General features: G+C 42.9%; 1 protein-coding gene across 1 annotated transcript in view; it reads right to left on the bottom strand.

Moving 5' to 3' along the window:
* CFAP74 (cilia and flagella associated protein 74) overlaps nt 1–16,813 on the bottom strand; it is a 116,913-nt gene that overhangs the window by 41,492 nt on the left and 58,608 nt on the right. Inside the window, exons 20-21 of the mRNA XM_036746930.1 lie at nt 12,769–12,890; nt 5,267–5,395 (exon numbers count right to left, since the gene is read on the bottom strand). Of these exons, the coding sequence (XP_036602825.1) occupies nt 5,267–5,395; nt 12,769–12,890 (251 nt within the window). The remainder of the gene's footprint in view (nt 1–5,266; nt 5,396–12,768; nt 12,891–16,813) is intronic.

Below are 16,813 nucleotides of genomic sequence, written 5' to 3'. Positions count from 1 at the left end.
AATGGAGGAGACAACATGCAAATGATTAAATACAAACAAGATATAGGTGGGATAAATAGGAAAACTCAACAAAGGGATGGCATCTGAATTAAGAGGAACTTGGAAAGGCTTCTTGCAAAAGGTGGGATTTTGGCTGGGGCTTGAAGCCAGGGAAACCAGGAGGTGGTGATGAGGAGGGGGAGCATTTCAGCCAGTGAAACTGCCCCAAGGTAATGAATGGAGTGCCTTGTTGGGGGAATAGCAAAGGCCAGTATCACTGGATCAAAGAATATGTGTGCATGTGTGTGGGGTGGGGATGGAAAGCAAGCTGTAAGAAGACTGGAAAGGTGTGCATCTGAGGTAATGAAAGGCTTTGATTGAATTCTGAACAGAAGATTTTGTATTTGATTCTGGAAATGATAGGGAGTCACTGGATTTTGTTGAGTATGGGGTGATATGGTTGGACCTGTACTTTAGGAAAATCACTGTTGGCTGAATGGAGGATGGATTGCAGTAGGGAGAGACTGAGGTAGGAAGGCCCATCATTAGGGTTCACAAACCCTAGGTTGGGAGCCCCTGAAATAGTCATCAAATCTCTAAAAATTACCTCTCCCTCCTCTTGGCAATTGGGTAGCTAGGTGGAACAGTGGACAGAGTGCCAGGCCTGGAGTCAGGAAGACCCGAATTACAGTCTGGCCCTAGATACTAGCTGTGTGACCCTGGGAAAGTCACTTACGCTGTTGGCTTCAGTTTCCTCATCTGTAAAATGAGCTGGAGAAGGAAATGGCGAACCACTCCAGTAGCTTTGCCAAGAAAACCCCAAATGGGGTCACAAGAGTCGGACGTGACTGAAAATGACTAAACCTCTTGGCAGTAGGAAATGGAGATATCTTCCTGGACTTGAACCAAGTCCCTTAATTTGGCGTGGTCAGATCTCAAATTATATTATGAAGCATCAGTTATCAAAACCGAGGGAGAGAGAGAGAGAGAGAGACAGAGAGAGAGAGAGAGAGAGAGAGAGAGAGAGAGAGAGAGAGACAGAGAGAGACAGAGAGAGAGACAGAGAGACAGAGACAGAGAGACAGAGAGACAGACAGAGAGAGAGAACTTGCTTAACTTGCTTGGTAGAAGAGATAAGCCCAAAACAAATTTTCTTCTTGGACTATACAGTGGGCCCTGAAGTCTATTTTGGAATCCTGTTTTCTCTTGTAAAATGAGAGGATTGGACTCAATCAATGCTTCCCAGTCTTTTCAAATATATGGACCTCTTTTTAAGATTTTAAAAAATTGGGGGACCCTGTATGATAGTAGTTATAATGTTAATTAATATAGTATTCATTATACCAGGGATTCAGTGCTGAAGGGGATTCATGTCTCAGACTTTGTGGCTCAGAGCAGATTCATCAGATATCCCAAGGTTCTGAGTGCCCCAGGTATAAGGGCCTCTGTTTCCAGGGATTCTGAGTTTGGGATTTAAGTGCTTGCTCCATGATCCGGGCATAGCCTAGGCAGGTCTCATTCCCCACCATTCTGTTCAATTCAACAAATATGAATTAATAGAAACTGGCCAAGTCCCAGGTACTGTCCTAGGTGCTGGAGTTACAGAGCCAGAAATGATATGCCTCCCAGGCCTCCAAGGAACTGATTTCTTGTCTTGGGAGGCAACAGGGATATAGATAGGTATGTATAAGGTAATTGGGGGAGGGAGAGAATGCTAACAACCGAGGGCATTGACAAGGACTTTCTATAGGAGAAGGCACTTGAGCTGGGTCTTGAAGGAAAATGGGGATTCTCCAAAGTATAGGAGGGGAGGGAGAGCTTTATAGGCCTAGGGAAAGTTACAGAAACAGAAGATAGGAAAGTAAATTTAGAGAGCAGCCAGTAGACCATTCTAGCTTAGAGTGCCTGGTATGGAGTCAGTCTTCCTAAGTTCAAATCCAGCCTCAGACATTTCCTAGCTGTGTGTCCCTGGGCAAGTCACTGCACCCTGTTTGCCTCAGTTTCCTCATCTGTAAAATGAGCTGGAGAAGGAAATGGCAAACCACTTCAGTATCTTTGCCAAGAAGATCCCGAATGGGGTCACAAAGAATCAGTCAGGACTGAACAACAACTATATTACAAAGGATTGAGAAGTGAGTGGGAGGTGAGGAAATGGAGGCGGTGAGCATAGAGGACTTTCTCCTGGAATTGGGCTTGTAAAAGGAAGAAGAAACCTAGGATGATAGCCCGAGGAGATGCCAGAGGCAGATAGAGGCTTTGAAGGGGGAGGGGAGCCCTTTCCAGACTTGTATCTCTCTTCACGAGCTCTAACTTGCAGCCCAACTGGGCCATGCTTCTTGTTAGCCAAACCTGGCTTCCCCCAGCTGTCCCAGCTCAGCCTAGCTCCTCCTTCCTCCTTACTACCTCCTCTAGGCTCAGCCTAAAGGACCGCTCCTGACCAGAGGGTTTTTGTATGTTTTCCCTCTTCATTATTACCTCCAATTGACTTCTCTTTTTACGTGATGTGTTCCTCCCAACAACAAAATGTAAGAGGATGTTTTTCACTTTTATGTAACATGTGATATGATGAACCATGAAACATGTATGTGGCACAGTGATTGGCACATGGTGCGCACATAATGTTTGTTGGATTGCATTGGGTGGTATTTGTGGATTGACAAAATAGCTCCTAAGAATTTAGTAATGCTTCTAAATTGTAATCACATCCACTTTACATTTCAACCAACCACCCAACCAAACAGCATTTATTTGCCACTTTCTAAGTGCTAGGAGGGGTAGCCATAGTGCATAGAGCACCATGCCTGGAGTCAGGAATACCTGAGTTCAAATCCAGCCTCAGACACTTACTAGTTGTGTGACCTTAGGCAAGTCACTTAGCCCTGTGTGCCTCAGTTTCCTCATCTGTAAAATGAGCTGGAGAAGGAAATAACAAACCACTCAAGTATCTTTGCCAAGAAAAACCCAAATAGGGTCATAGAGAGTTGGACACGGCTGCAAATGATTGAACAAAAAATTAAGTGCTAGGCACTGAGGCAACAAGTACAAAGAATGAAATAATGCCTTGCATTCCAATGAAGGAGACCACCAGTTCATATATAAATATATTCAGCACCACTATAAAGCAAATAAATACAAGTACATAAAAGCAGGCAAAATAAGTTAGTTTGGGAGAGAGGGCACCAGTAGTGGGGGCAGTGGGGCTTGGGAAAGGCTTCTTACCAAATGTGGTGCTTGAGCTGCATCGTATGATAGGAAGAGAGGGATTCTGTGGAGGGAGATTGGTAAGAAAGGAGTGTGCCAGGTGTTTAGGATGGCCGATGCAACGGCATGGAGGTGGGAGAAGAGAGTCATGTGTGAGGAGTTAATAGTAATGAGAGAGATAGAGAAAGAGACAGACAGACAGAAAGACAGAGAGAGAGAGAGACAGAGAGAGATGGAGACAGAGAGAGAGATGGAGACAGAGACAGAGAGACAGAAAGAGAGACAGAGAGAGAGAGACAGAGACAGAGAGACAGAGAGAGATGGAGACACAGACAGAGAGACAGAGACAGAGAGATAAGCAGATAGTATGTTTGCGAAATAAAGACAAAACTAATGATGATTCTTTTCTGCAAAACTCTCCCTCTCCTCCCTCCCCACAGATGACTGGGGATGGTTAGTTAGAAGCCTGGGCTAGGTGATCTCCCAGTTTCTTCTAGTTTTCCATTCTGTGAGCCCAGGGTCTGCAGGGCACGGCACTTGCCTGTTTCTCACAAGAGTTCTGAATGACAAGAAACACAAAGTGGGCTGCTCTGTCTTTCATCAGGACATGATAGTCTAAGGAAAACTGGGCTATTTTTCCTTCCCTAAAGAAAATTCTGGGTCTAAAGGATCTTACTTATTTTGATAATCTATGGGTGGGTCAACCTGATAGACGGTGGTTCTCCAGGAGAAATTCAATGTAGCACTTCATTAATATTTGGTGGATACCTGTGGGATGCAGAGGGACCACGGGGTGAGGCTAGGCCAAGGCCAAAGAAACAGAAACTACCATCCTTGCCCCTTTGGGGAATGGAGAGATAAAAAAAATCACATACACAAGAGACTTAGGGGCACTTAGAAATGGAAAAAAAAACCCACTACAAGATAAATCAAGAGGTACTTCTCTTCTGAGGACATGTGACCATGTACACTCTGCCAAGTATTTTTTCTTACATTAAAAATCAATATTTAATAATACCTGAAGGTTGGGAATTGGTGACTCAGCGTTGGCAGAGGAGCTCGGCATGGCTCTTTAAATGATGTGTCTCCCTGAGTGCTGCTTCTTGAAGGACTCATTTGAAAGTCCTTGAAGACAGGGACTGTTTCATGTTTCCCTAGAATAATGCCCTGCCCATAAGGAGATGCTTAACAAAGGACTGTTGGATTGAACTGAGCACAAGATGGTCCAGGATAGAATAATGACAGCTTACATTTGCAGATCTTTTCCAGGCTTACAAAGCTTTCTCCCACTGGAATCCACGTTTGTTGTTATTGTTCGGTCATTTCAGTTGTGTCCGACTCTTCATGACCCCACTTGGGTTTTTCTTGGCAAAGATACTGGAGTAGTTTGCCATGTCCTTCTCCAGCTCATTTTACAGATGAGGAAACTAAGGCCAACAGGGTGAAGCAACTTGACCAGGGTCACATAGCTAGTAAGTGTCTGAGGTTGGATTTGAACTCATGAAGATGATAAGACTTGCTGAAATGCAGTTGGAAAATGGCCCAGTGGCAGGAAGCAGAGCGTGCTCAAAGGTGGCCCTCTGAGCTCAGCTTTGTTTCAAAAGCAGGGCCTGGTATGGTGCCCTACCTGCTCAGGACATTCATGTAGGAGCTGGGCCACCTACCTCTATCTGCTCTCCTGTACCGTGCTTGGGGAGCCAAGCCAGAAAAGAGGGTCCTTGAAACATTCATTCAATAATGGCAAATATTGATTCTCACAGCCTATTGACAAAAGTGGAATATTTCTGCTTTCCCCTGCTAGACACTGAGCTCCTGGGCCATTCTCCCAGGAGCCGCCAAAAGCTGAAGTATTGATACTGCTAAGGTTTGAGGACCTCCTGCTGTCCCTGCAGGAAGGGTCCCAGCCTTTAAACCCAGGCCAAGCCCGCTTCTGCCTTGGGTTTTGACTCCTAAGTGACCAAGGGAGAGAGGGGATGTAAAGGTATCCCAGGGCATGGTGAACCAGGGACTGCCTCAACCTGATAAACCACCACAGAGGGCGCTGCATATTAGTCAAAAGAAAGACCTTTGTCTTAATGCTGCTTACTTGGGCAAGAACTTGAGCTGAACGCTATATGAAGACTGGGCTTGAATGTAACCAGTTTCTGGGAGGAGTTCTATGTGTTTTTTCAATTTTTCACATACTTCAAATTTCAGGCGCAGGGCAGCTTTCGACCTGAAAAGAGATAAAATGCCAATGTTTACTTTTTGGTTTGCCACTTGGATTAGCTATTCCATCGTTCTAAATAGTAATGAGTGTTGGGATATTTTCCTCTCTTTTTGTAGATGGAAAAGTGTGTCTGACCTGGGGCGGGGGGAGGGGAGAGAGAACAAGAGAGAGAGAGAGAGACAGAGAGAGAGAGAGAGAGAGAGAGAGAGAGACAGAGAGAGAGAGAGAGAGACAGAGAGAGACAGAGACAGAGCCAGAGCCAGAGAGAGAGAGACAGAGAGAGACAGAGAGACAGAGAGACAGAGAGAGAGAGAGAGAGACAGAGAGAGACAGAGAGAGAGACAGAGAGACAGAGAGACAGAGAAAGAGAGGTGGGGAGAGGAGGGAGAAGGAGGGAGTTTGAAAGGAAGTGTCAATTTCCTCATCTATAAAATGGTAATAAATATACTTATATAAAAGCCTAAAGCCTAGGGTTGTTGTAAAGAGCGTGCTTTGTAAATCTTAAAGCATTATAAAAGGGAGGGTGGTGGTAGTAGGGTGTCTTCAGCTATCTTGGAGAAGCAGACCAAGGGAGAAAGGGAGCTCTGCGGGGTGGGAGCTCCCACTATAGGAACTCTTATAGTCAGGGCTATAAATAACTCGGGGGATTTAAATATATCTTTAGGATTAATAGTCACTCATTCAAGGTTTCAATGCACTTTTCTTTTTCTAATAAAACTTTTTTTCCTTTAAGGTATATTGAGTGTTTTTTAAGTGGAGAGATGGTCTCAGGACATACTGATGGGGGGAGGGATTAACTGCAGCTTTTGGGGATGGGCTTGGTGCCTGAACTAAGAGCACAAACATTTTCTAGAGCTGTACTTGGGTCTTTCCTGTCATGAGACAACCTCTGTCATAAGGGTTCCCAAAAGCTGCTTACACTCTGAAGCATTTCAACATTCCAAGAAATACATTTAGGACACTCACAACGAACCAGTTGATAACTGCCCTGACTTCTACATGCCTAGCTCCTAGGATTTAGCTATTAAAAGGTCACCCTTCCAAATCCAGTTTCCTTAAGCTTTGCTATTACTGTAGCGCCCTTGAAATAAAATCATGAGACAAAAACAAAAATAGAGCAAAACAGCCTCAATCCGTGTAATTTTCTGGGAAGAACAAAGCCCCTAGTCTGGCATTATTAGATCGCAAATTATATTATAGAGCAGTAATTATCTCAATGATCTGGTATTGGATAAAAAAAAAAAACCAGAAAAGTTGTTCAGTAGAATAGATTGGATAAGCAAGACTCCTAAGGAAATGCACAGCAAAAGCTCGAGCTTTGATAAACTCTTAAGAACATAAAGAACTCTGGAAAATAAGCTTTTTATTCAGCTACAATTGCTACAAAAACCTGAGAGCAACCAAGAGAGAAATAGCTTTAGACCAGCAGCTTGTACTGTCTACATAATGAATTCCAAATGGACAAAAGATAATGTCACAATATTAAAAATTAAAAGACAATGAGTTAGGGAAGAACTAAGAAACTATTGTGATATAGAAAACAGGATAAAAGACCAAAAGCTGGCAACTTTTATTTTGGAAAAATAAAAGGCATTTTTACAAATAAAATAAATGTAGCTAGAATATAAAGAAAAGGTATGGGATAGGAAAAAAAAAAATTTAGGATGAAACTTCTTTGACCAAAGCCCGATGCCCAAAATGCTCAAGGAATTGATGCAAATCTCTAAGAGCCATTTCCCAGGAGATAAGTAGCAAAAGGATATGGAAAAATAATTCATAAGAGAAGAAACACAAGCAATCAACAGCCATCTTAAACTCTCAAAATTGTAAACTATATCTGAGATATCAACTTTGCCATCAAATTGGCAAAGATAGTAAAAGAAAAATTAAACATTGGTGCATTGGTGGGATGTAGAAAACACACACACACAAATTCATAACTGTTACAACTGTGAATGGGTCCAACTATTTTGGCAAATAATTTGGAATTATGCAGGGAATGTTCCAAAAATGTTTCTATTCTTTGACCCAGTGATCCCATTTTGGGGCTTATAACTCCTAGGAAGGTAGTTGACAACAAGAGCAAAATTTCTGTCTATGAAAATATGCATAGCAGCAATGCTTATAATAGCAATAGAAAGCATGCCTAGCAACTGGAGAATGACTATACAAATTGTGGTGTGTGAATGTAATGAAATATTACTGTACCAGAAGGAATAACAAAAGGAAAGCTATGCAAGGAAATATGGGATTTATGAAGTGACGTAGAGTGAACAAAAGAATAAAATACAAAATTATTATAACTACGCAAATGAAGAAACTTCCAAATGACAACAGAACTTGGATAAAAATACAATGTACTACCTTTTAAATCATGTATGTGTTTTTTCAATAAATGGAAAATGATTTAAGTGTTAGGTTATATGTTGTTCAGTTATTTCAGTCATGTCTGACTCTTTGTGACTCCATTTGGGGTTTCCTTGGCAAAGATACTAGAGTGATTTGCCATTTCCTTCTCCTGTTCATTTTATAGATGGGGAAACTGAAACAAACAAGGTTAAGTAACTTGCCCAAGGTCACACAGCTAGTAAGTGTCAAAGGTCAGATTTGAACTCTGGGATATGAGTCTTCCTGACTCCAGTGCTGGTGCTCTGTGCACTAGCTGCCCCTAGGTTATATGTACTCAGTTGTAATCACTCTTCTTTGTGATTTTATTGAAATATTTTCAGGGATTATACATTGCTGGAAAGTCTTTTGGAAGGACACTAGAAGCATGTATAGAGAAAATGTGGCAGAGCAGACAGAACTCTGGATCTGGATTCAAACCCACACACCATCTGTGTGATCTTTGACAAGTCACTACCCTCTTCTGGGCCTCAGTTTCCTCATCTGTAAAGTGAGGAAGTGAGGTCTGGACTAGATGACCTCTAAATTTCTTTCCAGCTCTAACAAAATGCACCAATAAACTTGATTTTTAAAGTATGAAATCTCTTAGAAAGTCCACTGGGCATAAGACCATAGAAGTACTATGTTATTAGATCAGAGGAGGTTTACCTGCTGGCATCTGCTTGGGTTGGGTGCTAAACCTTGTGGCCAAGATGCTCGATTACTCTCCAAGGGCAAAAATGCCCAGGCATCCTTGTGGATTTCATCTTCCCTCTGGGAACTCTGCATGGATCACCCAGATAGCCCCATGCACTGTCTTCCTAACAGTGGCTTGAACTGATTTGAGAATCTAAGAAAAGTTGTCTCCACCTCTTGGAAAACCCATAAAATGGAACTGATCGCTGCTTAAGCCACATATGGCCTTGTATAATAGTTTGACTGTGACCACACAACTACTAATGCTTTCCAAGACACGGTTCTGACCTGGTGTAGTGAGCTGGATTCTTTGATTACAAATAATTCCTTTTGAACTCCACCATTCAGACACACCACCCAAGGCCCCTGCTTTTTTCTTTCTTTTTAATGGGTACTGAAATGAAAATATCATGGCTACATGGAAATGTGGTATCTGAAATCAATTTTTCCTGCAGTGATTAATTAGAGGATGCTTTTATGTTTATTTTTGCTTCAAATCAAATTCAACTTGGCTTCCCAAAGAAAACGATAGAGTGGATTTATCTATAATGTGAATTAATATCCTGTTTTGGGAAAAAATTGGTGAAAATGCCAATTTCTTAGTTTGCTTCCTGACTTATTCAGAAGAAACCCAAATCCCTTGCCAGAGCAATTAGAGAATCACAGAAACTCAGAGTGGAAAGGCATCTCATAGGTCACGTGGCCCAACCTAGATCTGAATAGAATCAGTAGGTTGAGCTTCTTGAGGGCAGACACTTTCATTCTTCTCTTTGAATGCCTGGCATAGTGCCTGGCACATTGGAAATGCTTAATGCTTGTCCAGTTTAATTCAATTGATTAGTGATTTTCTCCACCATTGACAGTCAGTCAATAAGGATTTATTAAATACCAGACACCGTTAAGTGCTAGAGATTCAAAAAGAAGCAAAAGAGAGTGAGTCCCTTCCCTCAGCAGTGACTGAGATAAGGGACCTACTGCTTCCTGATGGAAATCCTTCTGTTTTGTTTAGTTTCTAGTTGTTATTAAGTCTTTCTCTATGTCAAACTGAAATTCATTCTCCCTCGCATTGATTGCTCCTGGTCTTGCCCTCCTGGACTACGAGTAACAGGTATAATTCTTCTTCCAGGATATGTCGTAGCCGTTTTTTAATCTCCTCGCCTCTCCACTTTGAACCCTCCAAAGTTAAACTTCCTTAGTTATGGCGACTGATGTTCAGATAGTACCGATTCAGGATCAGTGTCTCCCTGCTTTGGTTTCAATCTGGCTCTTCAATGTCCTACCCCGGCCGCCATCGTGAAACAGTCAAATTCCTTCTCTGACTTCTGAGTGTCCAATCATATTTCACTGGGCCACAGGATTTGGTTATGTCTCTTAGAGGTGGGAGTCCTCTCAACAAGCTGCTGAGTGGGCTTCTTTCTGGTCTCAGCCTCCCATGTTCCCAGGTAGATGAGTGGAAAAACGAAAGTCACCACATCAACACCTTGGGTCCCCAAGTCCAGCTTCTGAGGGTCATAAGTTGGCATCTTCCTGTCCTTGGATGGATATACAGGCACAGCAGAAGAGCACAGGCGCTTCTTAACCAGCAACCACAGTGCTCTGGGTGCTGGGATCTGGTTTCCTTTTTCAGACAGAGGTTAAATGCTAGGGTATGTCCCATAAATGACAAAGACATCCTGTTTTGAGTAAAATGACTTTAAGGGATCCTAGCTCTAGAGCTGGAGGGGATCACAGAAACCACCTAGTCCAACTCCCTCATTTGTCAGATGAAAAAACTGGGACTGAGAGGTGTGAAGTAACTTGTGAAGGTTATACAGATAATACCAGTCATCTATACTCCTCTAAGTAATACAGCCAGGGCAGCTAAGTGGTAAAGTAAATAGAATCATGAGGGCCTGAGTTCAAATATGCCTTCTAACACTTACTAGCTGTGTGACCTTGGGCAAGTCACTTCATCCTGTTGGCCTGAGTTTCCTCATCTGTAATATGAGCTGGGGAAGGAAATGGCAACCCTCTCCCCGCCCTCCCCCACCCCCAGTATCTCTGCCAAGAAAACCTCAAATAGGTCACCCAGAGTCAGACATGACTAATCAACTAAATAAGAAATGGAGTGGTGGTATGCCCAGAGTCAGACATGATTAATCAACCAAACAACAAGAAATAGGGTGGTGGTGTGCTCTCTAGCTTTTCAGTTTTTGTGTCTGTGAGTAGCTGGGAACCTTCCTGCCCTAGAAAGAAAAGCATTCCTGTCATTGATCAACAAACATACATTAAACACCTATTCTATGCAGAGTACTGTAGGAAAGAGAAAAAGAGCTCTTCCCCCCCCAAAAAAGTGAAAAATAACTCCCCCCTCCAGTGAAAAATAGCTCCCCCTCTCCCCTTCTCTGTTTCCCTGAGCGAGAGGAAAGCTGCTGGAGGCTGTATCCAAAGAGATGGCAGCCTGTGTAATTATCGATATGAACTCATATTTTCCTCTGGAGCAAAAATAAATACTGGGGCTGCTAAAAACGCTTTGAGAATGCCAACTCGAATCCAATTTTAGCTCTTCAGCATTACCTTTCAGAGAAGACGGGATATGGACGTACTTTGGCTTGAAAAGAAGCCCTGCTTTTTCTTTCAGGTTTTTTCAGATGAAGCCAGCCACGGTTTGTCTTTCCACAGGGCAGTGTGGCATTTTGCAAGCACGCCTGCTAGGTTACTTAATTTACACAATATATTGTAATGTACTTTATTTTTTCCTCTATGGCTCCTTAATATGGGAAAAAATAAGGCAGTGATGGTGGTTTTGAAACTGGAAAGAAATCTATTGATTTGCAAAGTGTGACAATAACATAATGAAACTGATTTTTTTTTAACATAGAGACTTGAATTTTCTTATTCTAATCATGTAGTCTGCTTCAAAGTGGTCACCTGAGGAGACTCAGAGCCCCAGGTCTGTCCCTTACTCATTGTGTGACCAAGGTAAAATCATCCATAAAATGGGGATCATTCATTGTTGTGGCTTGGTTGTGTCTGACTCTTTGTGACCCTATTTGGGGTTTTCTTGGCAAAGGTACTGAAATGGTGTCATATCAATTAAGTTGGGACTTTTTTTTACTGTTTTAGAATGATAAATTAATTAAGTCTCTTTGATTGAGTCTAACTAGGTGCTAAGCTCCAGGCCCAAACCCCTAAATACTAGGTGCCAAGGCCATGTGGGCATGAAGCCCCCAGGGCCCTAAGGGGAGTTGCTAAGACCAGAGTCAATAGTATGCACCTAAGTTCTGGTTGCTCAGATGACATTTGATGATGTCCAAAGACTACAAAAAGAGATTAAGGAGCTGTTTGCTAGGGGCTTTCACTCTTGGCAGAGTGCTGATGTGCTGACTCTGAGCAGCTGTAGTTAAGAGCCCTCCAGCTTGTGAACCCAGATGTTGATGCCTTCTTGGTAACTATGAATTGTATTTGGTCTGTTTATAAATGTATCTTTGTAATTTGTTTGTATTTGCTCTGAAGTTCAAGGTGCTGGTTTTTTCCCCTGAACTAAGTGAGTGATATTTGTATGTTGGATTGAAATAATGTTGCTTTCCTTAGTAAAGCAGATCAAAAGAATCTGTGCTGGCAGCATCCTTGTTGTTGGGCTTGTGTTGGTCTTTCACCCCACACAGCAGCTGCTAGCCCAATTGTTGAAACAAAAGGTTTTCCATTTCCTTCTCCAGTTCATCTTACAAATGAGGAAACTGAGGCCAACAGGGTTAAGTGACTTGCCCAGGGTCATATAGCTAGTAAATGTTTGAGGCCAGATTTGAAATCAGGAAGATGAGTCTTCCTGACTCCAGGGTCACACCACATAGCTGACCTTTAAAATGGTGATAGGAATACTCAATTTGTTGCTCATCCATTTTCTGTCCTTTCTGCCTCTTCACTCTTCAAGACCCCCTTTGGGTTTTCTTGGCAATGATACTGGAACGGTTTGCTATTTCCTTCTCCAGCTCATTTTACAGATGAGGAAATTGAGGCAAACAGGGTAAAGTGACTTGCCCAGCCCTCTATTCACTATGATGCCACCTAGCTGCCCTATACATACACAGTAGGTACTTAATAAATGTTTGTTGACTATTGCCTGAGTCGTCCTCCCCACATCACAAGGAGGAGAACACAAAAATCTACTTAAAATAGAAACAATGGGCTCAATCATACAGAGCAAATCTTGCCTTATTTCATTTGTTCTGGCTGCCTGACTTCCTTTCAACCCTAGCTATGATGGAGATGAATAACTATGGTAGCACATTCCATTCCATCCCTGGTGGGAGGCTCACCTGGTCTGAATGATGACAGCATGTTGGTATAATCGATCATACATACAGATGTTCAGGTCCACATTTGGCTTTGGAACCCAGACAGGCACAATAATTGCAAGCCCCACAGCTGTGAAACATAACTAGGTTCAAAAACACAAAATCAACAAAATATATGTCATGAGTCAGTCCATTAGTAAATTTATTAAGTCCATTTATTAATCATCATCAAATGAGAAGAACTTCAGAGGACCCTTATTCCACACCCCTTCAGAGTTCCTCCTCAGTCTACCCTTTCCTCCAATAATCCGCTCACCATTGGAGTGCACCTTGGAATAGAGCTGGCCTGATGGGTGACTGACTGCAAGGTGAATAGCTGAATGTACCTGATGCCTTGATAACCAGGCAAGCTCCAGAACTCCACAAACCTTGCCTTGACCATCAGGCAGGAGCAGAAGCTAACTACCAGCCCTCTAGTAGCCTCTAGGTATACTCCCAGCCCCACCTCCATCCCCCAATTTGCTTCCTGCTTAGAGATAGATCATCAAATCAATGTTGCCCTTGCTAATTTGGAGGGTGTAACCAATCTATTGCCTTAAATTAAGTCATTGACTGCCCCAGGCAAAACTCCCTTCCCATTTTATCATTTTCCCTCCCTCAGACTAGTCATATTTGACTCATCTGTCCCAATGTCCTTCTGTTGTGCCCTCTGGAATGCGTGTTCTATTATTAACCACTGCCCTTTGTATTAAAACAATATCTTGCCACCAGAAATTACTTTGTATCTATTTTGTATATAATTTTCTATATACAATGATCAGGAAATTTTATCTTTGTTATCTGCAGTGCAGTGCAGGGTCTGGAGCATAGCAGATGCTTAATGAATGCTCATTGAACTGAATGGGCCAAAAATGGCCAAAGAATGGTTGACAAGCATTTATTGAGCACCTACTATGTGCCAGGCACTGCGTTAAGTGCTGGGGATACAAAAAGAGACAAAAGACAGTCTTTGCCCTCAACAAATTCACAATCTAATGGGGGAGACAACATGCAAACAACTGTATTAAAAAAACGACCTAGATACAGGATAAATAGAAAATAATTAACAGAAGGAAAGCACTAGAATTAAGAAGAGTTAGTAAGGCTGCCTGTAGAAGGTGGGATTTTAGTTGGGACTTTATGGAAACCAGGGAGGTCAGTCGGAGTCAGAGAGAATGTCTGAAGCTGTGAAGTTGTGGTAGCAATTTACATTTGAAGATCTTTCCCACCCATTAATAGACCATATGACCTGCTTATATCATAGGAAGCCTAAGTTACATGTGGTGGGAGGAGCTTCCTGTCAGGAAAAGTAAGTTACATCACAGGAAATGCTGACAGAGAAAGAGAGAGAGAGAGAGAGAGAGAGAGAGAGAGAGAGAGAGAGAGAGAGAGAGCAGTTATGGCTCCTAATGGTCACCCTCATGATAGTTAGAGCCGAACAGACTGACTTAGCTGTACTGTGAGTTTGTTTTGGGGAAGACCCCAGCAGGGGGTTGAAGGGGTTTTGGGATGGTGAGGTTCCATGTTGTGATATTATGTATGGAATGTTTTACTACTCTGATAGATTGGATAAATGGCTTGTGGGATATGGCTTTCTGGTGTCTGAATAAATGGTTGACTTCTTCCACCTTCTATGTGGAGAGTCTCGTATACTTTGTGATACAGAACCACATTGGCATTTTGACAATTATCCTCTATATCGCGATTATTGCCTTACTGATACAGAAGTCGAGTGTCTTGTTTGAAGAACAGTCAGGAGGCCAATATCATTGGATCTAAGAGTGTGTGGTGAGAAGTAAAGTATAAAAAGAAAGTAGATGTGTGGGGAGGGGCTTTGAATGCTAAACAGAGGATTTTATTTTTAATCCTGTAGGTAATAGGGAGCCTCTGGAGTTTATTGAGGAGGGGAGTGACACGGCCAGACCTGTGCTTTAGGAAAATCTCTTTAGTGGCTGAAGGGAGGATGGACTGGAGTGGGGAGAAATTGGAGCCAGGCAGACCCACCAGCAGCTGATTCAATAGTCCAAAAGGGTCTGCACCAGAGGGACAACAGTGTCAGGGGAGAGAAGGGGAAGGGGGTTATTGAAGAGACTCTGCAAAGGAGAAACTGAATAGACCTTGGCATCAGATTGTATATGACAGAGTGAGAAAAAATGGAGAGTGGAGGAAGACACTCAGGTCTCAAACCTGGGGGATGGAGAGGATGGTGGTGTCCTCAACAATAATAGGGGGGCAGAGGGCTTAGAGGGGAACATAATGAGTTCAGTTATCACCATGGTTGATCAGACATGGTCTGTTAGATGCGATGTTTAAGACGTCTGAAAGGCAGTTGAAGACGTGAAACTAGAGGTGAGCACAGAGGTTAGGGCCAGATAGGGAGATCTGAGAATCACCGGAATAGAGGTGATAAGTGCATGATGAGGTCACCAAGTGAAATAGTTTAGAGGGTGAGGGGAAGAGGGCCCAGGAGAAAGCCCTATGGGACACCCACAGTTAGTGGGAAAAGACCCAGCAAGGAAGACTGAGAAGGAGCAAGTGAACCAGGAGAGATGGTGAAGTGACTTGCCCAAGACACTGGGCATGTCCTTCTCTGGCTCATTTTACAGATGAGGAAACTGAGGCAAACAGGGTGAAGTGATTTGCCCAGGGAGAGCACTTATCAGGTGATAAAAACCTGAGATTTGAAAAATCTCCAAAGGAGGCAGACTTAGTCGTCCTGGGGAGCTTTTCAGCTTTAAAGATTAGATCTAGCCATGGGACAAGAGCAAAGAAAAATTCTGCCCTCGATCCACAGTGGCTCCTATGGAAAGACCACAAAATGAGAGAGGGCAGTGCTACCATGTATTCCTGTAGCTGTTAGGCCATGGAATGAGGAGGGTTTTTGGTGTTATTGACTTTGTGAACAAAACACACACATGATGAGCTGAATGCCTTCTGCATGTATGGCATGATGTGAAATTAATTACCTGATCAATCAACCAGCATTTATTGAGCACCTACTGTGTGCCAGGCATTATGTTAGTTGTTGAGGAGACAAAAATGAGCACCTACTATGTGCCAGGCATCATGTTAGTTGCTGCGCATACAAAGATGGGCACCTACTATGTGCCAGTCATCATGTTAGTTGCTGTGCATACAAAGATGGGCGCCTACTATGTGCCAGGCATCATGTTAGTTGCTGCACATACAAAGATGAGCACCTACTATGTGCCAGGCATCATGTTAGTTGCTGTGCATACAAAGATGAGCAATGGAGTGTCATGTATAAACAACTGCTGGACTGTCGAATACAGGAAGGGGAACGATGTGTGATGAGCTGGAAAGATAGGTTGGGGTGAGGTTATAAAGGGTTTTAAAGAATTAATAGGGGACTCTGTAAGTTCATATTTTATTCTCAAGTTAAAAGAGCCATTGGAGTTTACTGAGTATGGGAATGAGTGACATGGTCAGATCTGTGCATGAGGAAAGTCACTTTGACAGCAATGTGGAAGATGGTTGAGGGCAGAAGGAAACTCTTGTAATGGTCCAGCCAAGAGGTGATGAGGGCTTGAGGCAAAGTGGTAGCTCTATGAGCCTCTAGAGAGAAGGGGTTGAATGTGACATGTGGCAGAGCTAGAAATTTGGCAACTGATTAGAGACATGAGATGAGGGATAATGAGGAGTCTAGGAAAATGATGAGAGTCTGAACTTGGAAAACTAGAAGACGAGTAGGGAAGTTTGGGGAAAAGGGTGGATTTGAGGGGAGAGAGAATGATTTCTGATTGAACACATTGATTCTCCAGTTTGAAATGTCTGGTAGGCAGTTGATGATGCAAGCCCAAAGCTCACGAGACAAACTAGGGAAAGAAAGATAGATCTGTGGGTCAGCTGTGCACAGAGATGATAGTTAAGCCCATGGGAGGTGATGAGGGGACCAAGAGGAAGTGTACAGAGAAAGAAGAGAAGAGGGCTGAGGACAGAAAAATGGGCAACACCCACAGTTAAGGGGCATGACTGGATGATGAAGCCAGCAGAAGAGACTGAGGAG

The sequence above is a fragment of the Trichosurus vulpecula genome, chromosome 2 (assembly GCF_011100635.1).
Source record: "Trichosurus vulpecula isolate mTriVul1 chromosome 2, mTriVul1.pri, whole genome shotgun sequence".
Lineage (NCBI taxonomy): Eukaryota > Metazoa > Chordata > Mammalia > Diprotodontia > Phalangeridae > Trichosurus > Trichosurus vulpecula.
The sequence above is the reverse complement of the archived record's forward strand: the minus strand, read 5'-3'. Positions and strand labels throughout refer to the sequence as shown.